This window comes from Perognathus longimembris, chromosome 3, assembly GCF_023159225.1.
Source record: "Perognathus longimembris pacificus isolate PPM17 chromosome 3, ASM2315922v1, whole genome shotgun sequence".
NCBI lineage: Eukaryota > Metazoa > Chordata > Mammalia > Rodentia > Heteromyidae > Perognathus > Perognathus longimembris.
In genome coordinates, this window is record NC_063163.1 from 110,818,297 (window position 1) to 110,836,922 (window position 18,626).

General features: G+C 40.7%; 1 protein-coding gene across 4 annotated transcripts in view; it reads left to right on the top strand.

The window, feature by feature from the left end:
* Window positions 1–17,610, top strand: part of Elmod1 (ELMO domain containing 1) — a 56,295-nt gene extending 38,685 nt beyond the window's left edge. For all 4 annotated transcript variants that reach the window (XM_048343776.1, XM_048343775.1, XM_048343774.1 and 1 more), the window contains 5 exons: window positions 536–669; window positions 3,611–3,679; window positions 8,771–8,821; window positions 9,601–9,734; window positions 16,948–17,610. In XM_048343776.1, coding sequence (XP_048199733.1) covers window positions 536–669; window positions 3,611–3,679; window positions 8,771–8,821; window positions 9,601–9,734; window positions 16,948–17,120 — 561 coding nt within the window. In that variant the 3' untranslated portion in view covers window positions 17,121–17,610. The remainder of the gene's footprint in view (window positions 1–535; window positions 670–3,610; window positions 3,680–8,770; window positions 8,822–9,600; window positions 9,735–16,947) is intronic.
* The last annotated feature ends 1,016 nt before the right edge of the window (window positions 17,611–18,626 follow it).

Below are 18,626 nucleotides of genomic sequence, written 5' to 3' on the forward strand. Positions count from 1 at the left end.
CTGAGATCAGAGTACAAAGCAAATAACTTTTTGTTCCTATTATGAAGTTGTATTTTGGTTTTGTCTTTGTTTTTGTTTTCGCCCAGGCCCAAACGCCCCCAACGAGTCTTCAGCCCATACTTTGAGAATTATTATTATAGAAATTAGAAGAGGAGGGGCTGGGAATATGGCCTAGCAGCAAGAGTGCTTGCCTCGTATACATGAAGCCCTGGGTTCGATTCCCAGCACCACATAATATAGAAAATGGCCAGAAGTGGCGCTGTGGCTCAAGTGGTAGAGTGCTAGCCTTGAGCAAAAAGAAGCCAGGGACAGTGCTCAGGCCCTGAGTCCAAGGACCAGGACTGGCAAAAAAAAAAAAAAAGAAAGAAAGAAAAGAAATTAGAAGAGGACACATCTTTAATTGTAATATATTTTCATCTATCTAGCTTTGCGGCTCCTTTGTGAATAATGTGACTCCCACTACCTCCACTGATGGGAAAGGATATTTAGAAGTGTATATAATCAACAGCACGCCTCTCTGTTCTTTTGCCTCCAGTTATGGAAATTCTTAAAGCCCAATACCCCCCTGGAAGCTCGGATTTCTAAGCAATGGTGTGAAATTGGTTTCCAAGGAGATGATCCTAAAACAGATTTTCGAGGAATGGGACTTCTGGGACTCTATAATTTGCAGTAAGTAAAATGAAGAGCAACTGAGTAGTGGAGTGATGTTTTGGTGTTTGCACATTGAAATGGCCAAGTACAGTTACTAGCTCCAAAAGTCCCTTCCCAAAAATCTCCCTAAAACTATTCAAGTCCTCTCAAAGGAAAGTCAGGTTTACAACATTACAAAAAAAAAAAATGCCTGCATTTTTCTTTCTACTTCAGCAGACGTCATGAATATTAAAGCAAATCTCAAATATATTAATTTTTCCCATTTCCTGGAGGTCAATTCAATAAATATTATTTTACATGATCAGAGGCACATAGGCCTCTGTGCCTTTGTGTTCCTCCCCTAAGAGTATTCTCCTTTTGTTTCACTGTGTGTGAATGTCTAGAGTCCTGTATAATTTATCATGTCCCCATGTATTTTAGATTTAGCTTCCACATATGGAAGAAAAGAGGGACCGTTTCTCTCTCTGAGCTTGGATTACCTCACTTAACATGATTTGCTTTAGGCCCATCCATTTTCAAATATGGTATTATGAAAAATTTCAAACATATACAAAAATGTAGAGAAGATGGTTTAAAAAAAAAAAAAGTAGAGGGCTGGGAATACGGCCTAGTGGCAAGAGTGTTTGCTTGCATATGAAGCCCTGGGTTTGATTCCCCAGCACCACATATATAGAAAATGGCCAGAGGTGGCGCTATGGCTCAAGTGGCAGAGTGCTAGCCTTGAGCAAAAAGAAGCCAGGGACCATGCTCAGGCCCTGAGTCCAAGGCCCAGGACTGGCAAAAAGGAAAAAAAAAAAAAAAAAGGCAGAAGTGGTCAAGGATTGAAATTCTTGCAACATTATTTTTTGACATATAAATATGTTCATGGAAACCCTATGCCATTTATTCTTTCATCCCTTTCATTCTCATATTTCCTTGCAATACTTACAGCATTGTATTAGCAGCAACTGTCGGTATAATGCAATGTTGATATCCTAACACTCCACCATAGTCCAAGAGTGTCTTTTAAAACCTGTTCACGTGCAGTCCCATGTCAGCCTTATCCACTGCACTTAGGTCAATCGTAGACTTTCCTACTCTAGCCATCATTTTGCCCCCCTCCCCTTTGTCACTGTGTCATGAGCAGGATTCTGGATGGGTTGTCTGATAGAGATGTCCCATGGTGGGAATTTGTGTGCTTGCACCATGGTCTGTATTTTCTGGGAAATGGAGGTATTCCGAAAGGCTTGAAGTAACTGAGTTGTCATCCTTCGGGAGATGCATGGTGACCCCGCCCCCCCCCATCCTTATGCTCACATGGGTCCATTGAAGCCTTCACAGCCTGGTGGCTCATTTGCCTTCCCTGCTTCCATAATCTCCTCCGAACCTCCTGATTTGGCAAATAGTGCTCTTCTGATTCTGTCCTTCTTTCCACAGCTGTTGTCCAGAATTCTATAAACACCATCACTTTGATCATGTATGGTTATTTGGTTTCTCTGACATACAAATGGGCAGGAGCTCAAATTTTCTATTAGGTTGCTAGTTATCTAGTAAGGAGTTGGTGCCCTAGTTAACTGATTATTGATCAAAACTTTTTCTTTTACTTTTTTTTGGGGGGGAGGTATTGAACTCAGAGCCTCATGCCGGTATTCTACCACTTGAGCCATACCTCCAGCCCTGATTTTTTGCTGGTTGTTTTAGAGATGGAATCTAGCTAGAGAACTTTGCCTCGGGTGGCCTTGAACCTTGATTCTCCATATCCTAGCTCCCTGATTAGCTAGGACAACAGACCTGGCTTTTTTTGTTTTTGAAATATAATTTAACTCTTAGGTTTTTATATGTTTGCTGTGATTCAACTAATTGCACTTTTTTTTATTCATACTTAAATTCAACCATCAGTAGTCATCATTTTTCAAACCACAGGAGTCTTTTTACATTGCCTCTTGTCCGTTGTCGTTACCCTGTGAGGGGAACGATGTATTTAGTGGGTTTTGAACTCAGAGACTGCGATGGTGGCCTTGAGTAAAGTGATTGAATGAATAGCAAGTTAACAAACAAGTAGTTGTTACAAACAATGGATAAGCCAGGCTCTGGTGGCTCATGCCTATAACCCTAGCTACTTAGGAGACTGAGATCTGAGGATCACGATTCAACTCCACTTGGGCGACACTCTTTTCTCTAGTTAAACAGCAAAATTCTGCAAGTGGAGATGTGGTTCAAGTGGTAGAATGTTAGCCTTGGATGAAAAAGTTAAGCAAGAGTGTGAGGTCCTGAGTTCAAGCCCCAGTACTAGCACAAAAATCTAAAAAGAAGAAAGAAAAGAAAGCCCAAAGGACCAGCAAAAACATGAAATGAAACTCAATCTCATTAATCATCACAGACATATATTAAAATTGCTGATCTAAATTTTTCTGAAAGGAAATTCAACAACCTGTGCTACTCTTTCTGTTTATAGAAAACTTATATGAACATCAAATTAAGTAATGTATCCTCTGGTTTTATATGCCCATTGCCTTTAGAAAGTACACTTTATGAAACCCTGTTGTGAGGTATCTGCTTTTTGCTGGTAATTTTAGAGATGAAATATTTCAGCTCTCTGTGAAAAAAGGTATAGTCTTATACCTCTGGTAATCTTATTAAATTATAATCTTTGTTCATTTGTTTTGTTTTTGTTGCCAGTCCTGGGGCGTGGACTCTGGGCCTGAGCACTGTCCCTGGCTTCTTTTTGCTCAAGGCTAGCACTCTACCTCTTGAGCCACAGCACCACTTCCAGCTTTTTTCTATATATGTGGTACTGAGGAATTGAACCTAGGGCTTCATGTATACGAGGCAAGCACTTTACAACTAGGCCATATTCCCAGCCCTTAAATGATAATCTTATGTGGGTATCTGCCTCTGAATTTCATCTGGTCTCACACTGGAGCAAAGTAAATGTATTCAGGGGGCACAGAGTTACCATTTGTTTTCTCTCCAAATGCAGGTATTTTGCAGAAAGAGATACCACGGCAGCTCAGCAGGTCCTCTCTGACTCTCTTCATCCAAAATGCAGGTAACTGTTGAAAGATGGATTGGACTTTATAGGTTAGGCCAAGACCATCTTCTAGATGGCTGTACAAGTGAGATTATTAAGAGGCTCAGCCCACTGGCAGTGAGGCCTACAGCTCTCTCAAACAAGCCCTTTTCCAAGTGCATTGTTGAAGAGGGATGTGTATTTAAAGGGCCTGATTATGTCACTCATGTCCTGAAAGACTCAGGAGGACTGGGTCTGAAAGGAAGAGTGTGTATAAGAAATAGGAGGGAACATGGAAGTCAAGAAATCAGGGATGAGCTAGATACTAGTAACTCACACCTATAGTCCTAGCTACTCAGGAGATGAGATCTGAGGATCGTGGCTCAAAGCCAGCGTAAGTAGGAAAAGTCCATGAGACTCTTATCTCCAATTAACTATCAAAAAGCTAGAAGTGAAGTTGTGGCAGAGTGCTAGCCTTGAACAAAAAACTTCCAAGACAGCACCTGGGCCCTGAATTCAAGCCCCAAGAACTACCTGAGATAGCCTGGAATTATTGAGCCTTTTTTTTTTTTTGGCCCCCATTCTATATGCAAGATTCTATTTGCATTTTCATTTACCTTTCTTAACATTTTTTTTCTTTTACTGAATTCATGAAGGGATATCACTAAAGAGGAAATAAGGTATTTTGTCTTTGCTTTTGTGTTTTATTGCCTTTGTGTTATTTTAGAATGCATTGGGATAAGAATGTATAAAAAGAGATACAGATTTATGAAAATGCTAAAAAAAAAAAAAAAGCTGCATTTACCAAGCTGTCACGTAGTTCATTGCTTAAGAATTGTGTCCTTGTTAGCTGCAAACCAGGTTAAACTGAGCAGACGGAAAAGAGCAAAGGAGCCTTTATGAGGCAAGCACTCCGCCACTAGGCCTTATGCCCGGCCCCCAGCAAAGGAGCCTTTATTCAGCCACAGGTGTGCCTTGCTGGAAGAACATTCCAGACCCTTCCCCTAGAAACTGAACACCTCTCTACACAATGGAATCCCCACCAGGGATGTTCAACTTGGGGATTTTGTTGCACAGAGAATACTTATTCTTTTACTAACCTACTTCTAATTTGATGCTCATAAACGTGTGTGTGTGTATCATTATCTGCTTTCTTCTAAGCTGAGTTCCAGTATTTTGCCCTCATGCTTTTGTGTCATTTTCCCCTTGGCATTGTAGCTTAGTTGTGAGTGCTTATGTTGGCAGAACAAACCTGAGTTTTATCATAACATTCTTAGAATTCAGGAGGAGGTTGACTTTGTACTCACTCTAGCCCACAGGGTTCGTTAAATTATATTGCACTCTAGCCCTTTGCATTTATAAGCTTTTCTACAATATAACATTTTTCTTCTTTTTATTTCAGGAAAACATTAAAATCACTTCTTTTTTTCTCGATACATTGCATAGTTAATATGAAGCTATTTTGAGTTTTTACCTACATCCTTTCAATTGCACATTTCTGTAACGTGGAGCCTCTGAACTGTCCCCTAATTAAAATTGGCAGAGTGTCTCCATGTGTCCACACTGATATTTCCTAGAGGAATATCACTCAGAGAACATGCTTGGCTTCCAATATTTGTTTTTGATTAACCATTGGAGGGAGATTAACTTGGTCTGTGAACCATTAAAAAAAAAAAACAACACATGATTTTTATTTGTAGCTCCTATGCCAGCCATCAGAGAGGAGTTATTTAAGAGTTTGCATAGCTACTGTTATATAAGAAGAGACTAGCCTTTATGTACATGAGTATGTATAGATAAGTAAATAAAATTATCATACTGTATCCATCAAATCACACTACAATGTGGATACATGAAGCTCATGTCTTAATTGCTTCAAATTGACTTAGGTAAAGATCTCCAGATAGGAATCAGAATGCTTTGAAAATGCTACTGACCTTCACTAGTATCTCATAGAAGTGTCTTGACCAATTATGGCATCAACATAGGTTTGGTCAAACCCTAAATGCCACACGTTCAATAGTGAGAAGTCCATGGAGACCTACTCGTGTGTATGGATACAATGTGTGTACACGTATGCATGCATGTATAACACACAGGATAGCCCTTCTCTGTCAGCCCGTCAGCATGCCTGACCCATTACTGCTCTTGTGAGTACCCATCTATGGCATCTTGAAGTAATTTGAGATATAGTGGTAGATTCAATTTTAAGCAGAGAATATTGGCTATTTTTCATGTTATACTGGTTGGTAGCATGGTTTTCCTGAAGGGAAGCATCCAATCTGTTTGGACCACATATCCTATAAAGGAGAAGTCATAATTTAACAAATACAGAGACACGGTGTACTTTCAAAAGCTTTGGTGAAGAGAAAATGAATACTTCCAAACTGTGTGTTTTAATTTTACACGTAATTCATGTTAGTTTGAGTGCAAAATCTTGCAATGGCAAAACTCTCCTATTCTCTTTTTGGCCTGTTTCTTGGTTTGTTGATTAGAAATTACAATGGAAGCTTGTTTTTGTTAGTGGTGGTGGCAGGATTATTTTTGCTTTTGTTGTTGTTGTTGTTGGTCCAGTCATGGGGCTTGAACTCAGGACTTGGGCGTTGTCCCTGAGCTCAGTCTTTTGCTCAAGGCTCACACTCTACCACTTTGAGCCACAGCTCTACTTCTGGTTTTCTGGTGGTTAATTGGAGATAAATGTCTTCTGGGCTGGCTTTGAACTGTGATCCTCAGATTTCAGCCTTCTGAGTAGCTAGGATTATAGGAATGATGTACCAGCTTGGGTTCTTTCTTTTTTAAGGGGGGCTAGGAAGGGCACAGAAAGGGAGGGAGGAAGAATGAACAAATGGAGTCATTTTATTCCAGATACACTATGTGGAAAATGAACTATGTAACTTGTGGGCAGGGATGGGAGTGGGAAACTAGGAGAGAGTGAAGGAAGAAATGTCATTGTTCCAAATAAGAAATGTACTCATTATCTGACTTATGAAATAATAACCCCTTGGTACACACCTTAATAATAACAGTAAACTTATGTATAAAAAGAAAAACAGAGGGGCTGGGGATATAGCCTAGTGGCAAGAGTGCCTGCCTCGGATACACGAGGCCCTAGGTTCGATTCCCCAGCACCACATATACAGAAAACGGCCAGAAGCAGCGCTGTGGCTCAAGTGGCAGAGTGCTAGCCTTGAGCGGGAAGAAGCCAGGGACAGTGCTCAGGCCCTGAGTCCAAGGCCCACGACTGGCCAAAAAAAAAGAAAAACAGGGGCCAAAATGTGGGTTAGCAGTAGAGGGCTTGCCTAGCATGCATGAAGCCCTGGGTTCAATTCCTCAGAACCACATAAACAGAAAAAGCCAGAAGGGGGGCTGTGGCCCAAGTGGTAGAGTGCTAGCCTTGAGCAAAAAGAAGCCAGGGACAGTGCTCAGGCCCTGAGTTCAATCCCCAAGACTGGCAAAAAAGAAAAACAGCTGCCACCTTAGCACAACTTGAAGCAGTTACTTTGAGTCAAAGCCAATCATTTGCAGGGTAGAAAGCATATTTCCTTAGGTAACTACTTTGCATGAAACTTTGCCTGTGTGCTGTGTGTTTTATTTATGTGGTATTTTATGGGGGTGTGCTGTGTGTGTTGTATGATGTTTTATAGTTGTGGTCTGTGTGTATTATGTGGACACACTTGGTAAGGTCACATTTGCCATGCATTCCAGAGACCCCACGAGAGACCCCGACTTTCTCCTACTTAGATGGAAACTGGGCATTCCGAACTATAGTTTCAAAATGTTTCATTCCAATGCTAGAGTTTTTGTTTTGTTTCATTTGTGTTTTCCTGTGATGCATGGACTAAAGTTTACATCTTTAAGAAAAAAAGGATTAGAATAATCTTCCCGCCTACAAGACCTTGGCTGTGGAGGGGGCACAGAGTAGAATAGACATATAAGTACAGTTTTATCCAGCAGTTCACATTGTGAAATGGATCAAATGGAGTCGCTGTGGCTTAGCTGACATAGTTTATCCATGGAATTGTCATAGCACTTGTTGGAACAGGGGTTTTAAACTTTGTATACTGTTTCTTCATCCTGTCTTCCCTCCCTCCCTCTTTCCCTTTGTCCACCCTTTCCTCCTTCCTCCCTTCTTTCCTTCTTCCTTCCTTTCCCCTCTTCCTTTGTTCTATTCATCTTTCCTTTTCTGTTCCTTCTTCCCTTCTCTTCTTTCCCTCTCTCACTCCATGTGTCCCTCCTTCCTTTCTTTTCTTCCTTCCTATCTTCTGCCCTTTCTTTCCTTCCTTTCTTCCTCTTCCCTCTGCTTCTCCCTCCTTCTCTCTTTCCTCCTCTTTCTTTTATTTGATCATTTATTTATCAATAAAACATTTATTTGGAATATGTGAACCCCGGGCCATAGATAGGCCATATAGGCTCAATACCTCAAGATAAAAACCAAACAAAAGCCAGTGGAGAATCATGAGCCTGAGGTACCGTCTACTCAGGGGAGAAGGAGATGATGGAGAGCAGGCTTGCACTGAAAAGGTGCATTTTGATGATGCTAATGTTAAGGAATATCTTAATGTTAAAGAATATCTTAATACTAAAGTGAATTGTGGGTTAATTCACAGTCTTAAATAAGTCTGTTCATGAACTTTGTATGAATTGCATTGTTGCTTTTTGTATCATTCTGTTTTATTGAGACAATCTCGCATGCTGTAGCCTAGGCTGGCCTCGAGCTCATGAGCCTCCTGCCTCAGCCTTCCCACTATTGCCATTTGCTGCTCATACTGTTGTTTTTAAAGCTGATTGTATTCATTAGATCAGCATTTGGTAGCCGAGATACAGACACATAGTTAATAGCTTTTCACAAGAAAGTGAGTATCTATTAAGATGAAATGGGCTGGGCGCCTTTGGCTCACGCCTGTCATCCTAGCTACTCAGGATGCTGAGATCTGAGTATCATGGTTCAAAGCCTGCCCAGGGAGGAGACTCTTAACTCCAATTAACCACCAGAAAACCAGAAGTGGTGCTGTGGCTCAAGTGTAGTGCACTAGCCTTGAGCTGAAATGCTCAGGGCCAGCATTCCATGACCACCACCACCAACAACAACAACAAAAACATTAAATGGTATTTATTTCTTTGTTCTTTTAGCAAGTTCAGCAAAGCAGAATGGGAGAAGAAAAGGATGGATAAAGCAATTGGGTGAGTATAGATCTCACTCAAATAAAGACTGCAAGTCTGAACCAAGTACAGCACAAAATATTCTCCCAGTGCTGTGAAAGACGACCAAGATGGACTTCCACTTGTCCTGATGGGAATGGGCAACCAGATATTTTTCAGAAGGATCCATTTATGTGTCTGGACTTACTTGTGTGATGATATAGTATCACTTTATCTCTAATCCACTGCCAAGATAAAGAAAGCTATCACTGTAAGGAAATCCTTTCCAAAACACATCATTTAGAATTGCATTTGTCAGTCTTCTTTTAAGGATCTCTACCAAGTATTAGAGAAAAATGCACTTTCAGTGCTTTTTAAATGCTTTTTTAAAATAGTGCCTTTCATCCAGGCATATTTCTGTGCTAGATTTATAGCAACAGAGAGGGTTTGAGAATTCAGTACCTCACCCCCTCTTTTTGTGCTGGTCCTTGGGGCTTGAACTCAGGATCGGGGCACTGTCTCAGCTTCTTTTGCTCGAGGCTAAGGCCCTGTCACTTGTGCCACAGCTCCACTTCTGGCTTTTTGGTAGTTTATTGGAGATAAACAGACTTTACTGCCCAGGCTGGCTTTAAACCATGAGATCCTCAGATCTGAACCTTGAGTACCTAGGATTAACGGGCATGAAGCACCAGTGCCCTGCAGAAGGGCAAGTTTCTGCTCAGATAAATTGTATAAGAATTTCAGCTTCAGGTTAATCAGTTTGTAGAATGCCTTGCTTGCTGTATGGGCAACACTGTTGGCTTTCTGGCTTTCACTTGCAGGTACTCATTTGCAATTGTGGGCATCAATATCACTGACCTGGCATATAATCTACTGGTGAGCGGAGCTCTAAAAACACACTTCTACAACATTGCCCCAGAAGCTCCAACCTTGTCTCACTTCCAGCAAACATTCTGTAAGTGTTCTGGTGTTTGATTACTCATAGAGATTTCTATAGAACATTCTAGACAAATGTCAAAGGTGAGAGGCCTTGTGACTTGGTTGCTTTGTGTAAACCCTTTGAAATTCATCCTTTGGGTTATTTTGCATCCAGGCATTGGGCATTATGAATTTTTCTCTTTTCTAGAAAGCTCTTCCAAAAAATCCAGCCTATCAACTTCTGGTCTGAATGTAAGATGCCTTTCTCCTTATCCAGCATAGGATAGCTCTGCAGGCAGCTTGAGTTAACTATCAGATCTCTCTGCCTGCTGTAGCAAAAATGAAACCTTGAAGATTAGACGCTAAGAACGTGCTCACGACTGGGAGAGAGCAAGGGAAGGGATGACATAGTCCAAAAAGAATTGTACTCATTACCTGACTTATGTAACTGAAAAATCCTCTATACATCATATTTATAATAAGAATTCACAATAAAACTAAATTTTTAAAAGTAATTAGAAGAATAAAAAATGCTCAGGAGGGCTGGGGATATAGCCTAGTGGCAAGAGTGCCTACCTCAGATACACGAGGCCCTAGGTTCGATTCCCCAGCACCACATATACAGAAAACGGCCAGAAGCTGCGCTGTGGCTCAAGTGGCAGAGTGCTAGCCTTGAGCGGGAAGAAGCCAGGGACAGTGCTCAGGCCCTGAGTCCAAGGCCCAGGACTGGCCAAAAAAAAAACAAAAACAAACAAAAAAAAAAAACAAAAAAAAATGCTCAGGAATTAGAATAGAAAGACGCTGATGACAAAAGATTAGAAAATAAAAGTTGAAAATGAAAAGACCTAGATACCATGATGCCTGAAAAATGAAAGTATCAAGAAAAAGTGAAAACCAAGGGAAGGGAACCAAAGAAAGCAATTGTGAAACACTTTCAGAAATGAAAGAAGCATCAACATAATAGACTAAAATAGACCCCCACAAAGATCCATATGATTGTGAGAATGTTATGATACAGGAAAGAGACAATTCTGGAAATTTCCAAACTATCTCATGAAGAATTTGGAATTAGGATGACATTTGACTTCTCAACAGCAGTATTGTGTTCAAGAACACAGTAGAATAATGTATACAAAAGTTTAATAAAGGTGTATGCTGCTGGCTCATGCCTGTAATCCTAGCTACTTAAAAGGCTGAGATCTGAGAATCATAGTTCAAAGCCAGCCAGACAGAAAAGTTCCCATGAGACTCTTATCTTCAATTAACCACCAGAACACCAAAGTGGCGCTGTGGCTCAAGTGATAGAACACTAGCCTTGAACTGAAGAGCTCAAGGACAGTGCCCAGGTCCAGAGTTCAAGCCCCACATCTGACCCAAAAAAAGAAAAAGAACTCATGGACAGCACCAAGGCCCTGAGTTCAAGCCCCATGACTGACAAAAAAAAATTAGTAAAATATAAAAGGAAAATTATTTCTCCAGTTTTGAATTCTAGTCCTACCTAACTTACCAATTAAGTATTGAAGTAGAATAAAGACCTTTTTACATGCAAGGTTGTAAAGATTTTACTCTTTGTACCTTTACCAGGAAGCTCTTAAAAGATATTGTTTTGGGGGCCAGGAATGTGGCTTAGTGGTGGAGTGTTTGCCTTGCATGCATGAAGCCCTGGGTTCAATTCCTCAGCACCACATATCTAGAAAAAACCAGAAGTGGCACTGTGGCTCGAGAGGTAGAGTGCTCGCCTTGAGCAAAAAGCATCCAGGGACAGTGCTCAGGCCCTGGGTCCCAGCCCGAGGACTGGCCAAAAAAAAAGATTATTTTTCTCACAAAATAATAACCCAAAAAGGAATGTATTTTTAATGCACTTTAGGGAAATCAGAGGAATAGTTTTGAAAGAAAACAGAATGAGTTTAATTTTAGGCAAAGTGAAAACGAACTCCTGTATGGAGCACAGAATAGTTACACTAATTAAAGGTTTGAAAACTCTAAAGAATAAGAAGGGCTCAAGCTACTGACTTGGAATTCATCAGAACTGAGGTGGGGCGGGGGGCGGGGTGGGAATCAGAGCCACGCAGTAAGAGTGGTCTCCAGGGATGTGGTCAAAGTTAAAATCCTAGGGAATTTGTTATGGACAGAGGCTCATACCAAGCTGGTGCTTAGTAATGGATGTGTGAATAGATGCATGGATGGGTGAATAGATGGATGGATGGACCGATGGATGGAATATTGGATGTTGCTCTTTGTAGAGAAAAGGAAAGCCTAGTTGAGTCTGGAAATGTTAGCCTTGACCAAATTGATAGAAACCCTAGCCTGGTGAGTAAACATGAAATAGAATGACTTGTTTCCCAGGGCACTCTTCATTGTTTGGAAACAACAGCAATCCCCCATAGATTAGGTGAGAGACAGAGGGGCTCAGGAGACAGAAGCAAAAGGTGCCCTGGATTCATTTTCCTTCTGTGGAACACGACGAGTTCTGCCTATCTCCTCTGTAATAGTCTTGCAATTATCTGTGTCCTTGCATAGGACCCTGCTCTCTCCTAACTGGACGCAGTGAAGCAAAGCCAAGACACATTCGGGTAGCAATAAATACACTGCAGGCTGGCAATGGAAAGCCAAATTAGTATTCAAAGCAAGTATTTTATCCAGGTGGAAGAATATCAGAAGATAATGGCTCTATCATTCTGCCTTTACGGTCCTAGTCAGTGAATACTGCCCTGCAAAGGCAGTGTGCTACAAAAACTGCATTCAATCTAAAGCTCCACTGAACACAGCCCCATTGAAATGGGTTGAGGTTAGGTGTGGTGAGGAGCGAAAACTACAATGGCCAGGGAGAAAAATGAATGATTTTTTTATTTGACCTCTAAAAGAAGGAACTATTGAGAAGGACAAAGAAGCATATGAATAGAATGTACTAAGAAAGGCAGCCCAGTGTCGTGGTAGAAAGGTAGCTGCTTTCAGATCTTGGTTTCTAGCTGTAATTGTGTAATTGGGCACCATTCAAGGATCCTGTCTGAGTCCAATGTCCTCATCTGGAAAGTAGAGATGTACCGTTGACATTGCCTGTGCCACACAGCTCTTGCATGCATTGAGAGCCTGGAAGTGGAGCTCTGCTTCCTCCTCTCTCTTCCACAGTCCTTGGTTAACTTCCTTGGCTAACAGATCATCAGCTAAAATTGTACTGGTGTCCCTTTCTTCAAGAGAACAAGAATGAAAGAATACAGGATTTCTATCTTATCTAGTGCCCTGTGTCTGTTACATATATGTTCATTGACAGATGGACTAAGCAATCAGCCAAATGGATTTTTTTTTTTTTTTTTTTTTTTTGCCAGTCCTGGGCCTTGGACTCAGGGCCTGAGCACTGTCCCTGGCTTCTTCCCGCTCAAGGCTAGCACTCTGCCACTTGAGCCACAGCGCCGCTTCTGGCCGTTTTCTGTATATGTGGTGCTGGGGAATCGAACCTAGGGCCTCGTGTATCCGAGGCAGGCACTCTTGCCACTAGGCTATATCCCCAGCCCCGAGCCAAATGGATTTTTGAACACTGTACTATTACATGAATAAGTATGGTTTTATGATTGTAATGCATGCCTTGGAATCCTGTCTACCATGTCTGCATTTTTTTTTTTTTGTTGAGCTCACTATCTATGGTCTCTATTTTCCTGATGAGTAAGAGAGGGTCACAGGGACTGAGTCTACAAGCTTTACCATTTAAACAAGTAAGTGCCCTAGGAGGAAGTATTGTGAAGATGATGTCTGATGACAGCCCTTGTTTCCTAGCCATTTTTAAGACTTTCAAGACAGTTTCTTATAAATGTGTATAAGATAGAACAATGGAAACACTAAGTGGATTTGTGTACTTCTAGAACTCTTTCCTACACTATACCACCTTTACAGTGTGCTGCCCGTGTGTCTGCACATTGTAGGAAGCAAATATGTTTATATAAATTGCAGGAAAGTGAAGTCTTCATTAAGAGGAGCTAGAAATGCTCCCTACTCTATTTGATGATTCTGCATTATGCACATGTGTTTGGTCATTACATTGTCTCCTTCCTATCCAGTTTTACATTTGTTTTTGCCAGTCCTGGGACTTGAACCAGGACCTGGGCACTGCCTCTGGCTTCTTTCTGATCAAGGCTAGTACGCTATCACTTGAGCCACAGCACTTCTGGCTTTTTCTGTTTATGTAATGTTGAGGAATCACACCCAGGGCTTCATGTATTCTAGGCAAGCACTCTACTGGCTCAGCCACATTCCCAGCACCAACAATTCTTTTTATTTATTTATTTATTTTTTGCCAATCCTGTGGCTTGAACTCGGGGCCTGAGCACTGTCCCTGTCTTCTATTTGCTCAAGGTTAGCACTCTACCACTTGAGCCACAGCGCCACTTCTGACTTTTTCAGTATATGTGGTGCTGAGGAATTGAACCTGGGCTTCATGCATGCTAGGCAAGCATTCTACCACTAGGCCGTATTCCCAGCGCCAACAATTTAAATTTTTTTAAGTTGATTTTCAGCTAGGCACTGGTAGCTCACACCTGTAATCCTAGTTACTCAGGAGGTTGAAATGTGAAGATCCCAGTTCAAAGCCAGCCCAAGCACGAAAGTGAGATTCTTTTTTTTTTTTTTAAACCAATCCTGGGGCTTGAACTCAGAGCCTGAGAACTGTCTCTAGCTTCTTTTTCCTCAAAGCTAGCACTCTACCACTTGAGCCACAATGCCACTTCTGGCTTTTTCTATATATGTGGAGGATCGAATCCAGGGCTTCATGTGTGCGAGGCAAGCATTCTACCATATTCCCAGTCCCAAAAGTGAGACTCCTGTCTCCAGTTAACTACCTGAATACTGGAATTGGCACTGTGGCTCAAAATGGTAGCTCACTAGCCTTGAGTGTAAAGCTTTAGGGGCAATGTCCAGGCCTTGAGTTCAAGCTCAATGACTGACAACACAAAGGGATGATTTTCCACAGAGCTTGTTCATCATTGTCAATAGAAGTCAAGATGCTGTTTACTCATGAGATACTAGTGGGATACATCACAGAGGATTTTAATTTATGGAATTAGAGACATGACTAGGGAAGGACATGAAGGAAGACATGAAGGAAGGGGTGACATTGTCCAAAAAGAAATGTACTCATGAAATGAGAACCCCTCCATACATCACCTTTATAATAGCAATAAAAGAATTTAATAATAAAAAAGAAACCTGATACCAAATTAGTCAAGTGGGCTTGAGTTCAAAGACAAATTAAATTATGTAGAAGGAAAGAAGAAAGGAAGGTAAGGAGGAAAGGGAGAGAAGGAAGGAAAGAAGAACAGAAAGAAGGGAAAGAATTCATCTCTTCTTCCATAGAGTCCTCAGATCTAGAAAGTCATATTAACAATTTCATGTTGCTTAATGACAAATCTGTGCTGTTCAGAATTCATTTATAACTTGTATTTGTCTCATAATAGATGGTCAGAATGCATTTGTTTGATTTGTCACAGTTATTTAAAGCTTTAGTTGAACCGAAGATCTTTTTTAAAAATAATTACTTATTTATTGTCAAAGTGATGTACAGAGGGGTTACAGTTTCATTCGTAAGGCAGTGGGTACATTTCTTGTACAATTTGTTACCTCCTCCCTCATTTCCCCCCTCTCCTTCCCCCTTTCCCTCTCCCCCCGTGAGTTGTGAACTGAAGATCTTCTAGAGAAATTAGTGAAGTAAGTTTGAAAGAGAAGACCATCCTGTTAATTTAATTAGGAGGGGAGGAATAAAGTAGTCTCTGTTGACCTTTTAGAATATGTTCCTGATACGATTCATATGCAAGAGATGGCAGAATTGAGTTTTGTGCTTGCTTCCTGGAATTGAGAATAATTCTAAGCCTCAATGGAAAAAAAAAAGTTAGCTGTTGAGAGCTCTACTGGTATTAAAGAATAATCTTTTTCATGGCTTAGAGTTTTTTATTGTAGTAAAATACAAGGAACACGGGGCTGGGGATATAGCCTAGTGGCAAGAGTGCCTGCCTCGGATACACGAGGCCCTAGGTTCGATTCCCCAGCACCACATATACAGAAAACGGCCAGAAGCGGCGCTGTGACTCAAGTGGCAGAGTGCTAGCCTTGAGCGGGAAGAAGCCAGGGACAGTGCTCAGGCCCTGAGTCCAAGGCCCAGGACTGGCCAAAAAAAAAAACAAGGAACACAAACTTTCCAATTAAATCATTTGTAAGTATTTAATTCCATGATATCAATTATGTTTACTATGTGCATCCTGACCACGCTTCATTACAAAATGTTTCCATCACTCAAGTCAGAACCTTTCCATTCATTCAGCAATAACTTTTCACGTCCACGCTCCCTGAACCCTCTTCTCCCTCCTGCCCCATCCATACAGTCATGGGCTAAAAGTGGGATCGCAGTGTTTGTTTGGTGGTAGTTGCTGTTGTTGTTTGTCTGACGTTTTCAAGGTTATCACTGCCGTAGCCTTTCTTGTTTCTAGCTGAGCAGGGCATTTGTTCATGGACAATGTGTTTTTACATTTCGGTAACCGTGAGTAGTGCTGCTGGGAACTTAAGCATACAATTATCTAAATCTGTTTTCTAGTCCTGCTGGAGACCCAGGGCCTTGAGCATGTGAAGCAAACCATCTCCACTAGATCCTCAGCCCCGAGTCATTAGTGTAAATTAATTGTAGAAAGATGTTCCCTTGTAATAGTTACATATCATATACTTAGGTGACATTCACTCCCTCTATGTTACTCATAGCCACCCTCCTACTTCCCCCTCCTTTTAAAAAGTTTTTAGTGTCTATTATGCTATATATATCATGATACATATAGCATATACAATATATGATATCTATCATATATATTACTATATATCACATAAATATTTCTATTGATATTATGCTATTTCCATATTACTATTATGGTATTATGCTATTGCTATATATACTATATAGCATATATATTACTGTTATGATGTTATGCTGTTTCCATATATATATGTATATATATACATATTTCTTCTTGTCTCCTTTCCCCCTCTCTCCACCCATTAATACCTCTCTCCCTAACTCCCCTTTTACAATCATGTCATATCATTATTTTTTTAAGCCTCAGGTCCTGGAGAACCATCTCAGACAATCATAGTTGCTCAACTTCGACGTCTTTTGGGCTGCATGGTTCCTGTTGTTTGAGTCTCATTCTTTCAGAATGAATTTGAATGTGGTTTAAGAGCTTTGTCCTCTCCTGTGTTCTCAACTGTCTGCTCTGTGACAGGCTACTTGATGCACGAATTTCACAAGTTTTGGATTGAAGAGGACCCCATGGACATAATGGAATTTAACCGAGTGCGGGAGAAGTTCCGTAAGAGGATCCTAAAACAGCTACAAAACCCAGACATGGCGCTGTGTCCACACTTTGCTGCCTCTGAAGGTTTAATCAACATGTAGTCACACACACACACACACACACACACACACACACACACGCTGGTTTTAATGACTACCCTGGAATCCAGTTCATTGTCATGTTAGCTCTTACTTAAACCCCAGTTCACACACTGAATGCACGCAGTGGTTATATGCATGCCTTTTGGTACAGTGTTTTCACCTCTTGATCATACTTCTGAGATTCCCCAGATACACTATTTCTGGAGTAGGCGTCCTCCAGCGGCTGCTCACATTGTGGCATTCTACAGTGTTATGTCTCGCCCTGACACCCAGGAATGGAGAGAGTTTTCTATTTTTTTTTAGATTGTTTTTCTTCCTCCCTCTTAATTCAATATTATAGACTTCCTTCCCCTAGCTGTATTTTGTATGTAAGAGGTACTGTAGCCCCAAATTTGTTCTGTGAAAGCTTTTTAATTTCTTGATGTGTGTCATGACTACTGCTGCTAGCTTTTCAAGCCAGGTTCATGCTTTGGACCACATTCTGATAAAATAGAAGACTTTACAATAATACAGACAGACACATGAAAAGCCAAACTCTTCCTTCAAACATAGCTGTGCATCACGACCCTGTATCAAGATTTACAAGGAGTCATTTTAGGTAGGAGCTGCTTCTCTGTGATCATGACCACGTAACAAGACTTACAGGAAGTCACTCTAGGTAGGAGCTGTTTTTGTGTGAAGTACCACAGAATTATAACGTAACTTCATCCCAGTGGCACTTGTGTCTCCGTCATCTGGATATTGAATTCTTTTGTTCCCATAATTCTACTGGCTTGGATGTCTTCATTATGTTTATGATGCCTAGAGCCCCAGAAAATAAATCAGCATATTTCAAAATCTGCAAATGATTTTTCATTGCCTGCTTCCTGCTGAACTCAGAGTCACCTCCAGCATGATTCTGACCCAAGCATCTTTGCTTGGTGAATGAAATGATGACTGGTTTGCTTTCTATGTCACAGGGCAATATTTTAAAAACAATTTGCAAGAAGATGCAGTATAAGAGAGAACTGTGCAATATTTCTCAAAAATAAGGATCTTGATATATATCCGTGGAAGAAGTAAATTGCTTGGCAAAAGTAAAATTATTCTAAAACAGCTAAAGCAAACCATTTCCAGAAAATGTGATTTAGTTTGGAATTATGACTGTAGTCTGTTGAATAGTATTTACCATGGCATTTCATACCCGTGGTATTTTATACTTTTGGACTCTCAACTTTTAGTAATATTAGATGTTTGTGTAATCACTTGCTTAAATGATTTTTGAGTACTGCCTGTCAGTTATATGAATAAATTACACATCATTCTACTGTAACACGGTGTGGGTTTTGTTTTAATATCCCTGCATTTATACAGCTTCAGAACATGCAAATGTGTGCGTGGGTAGAATGTCAAAGAGAGACAACCTGGAACTGATGAAAAATTGCTCTGTCATTCACAATAGCCAGGTGTAAATTGAACATGTTAAGTCTGACAGACTTTTTAAACCTTGAGCTCTGATGATATGTT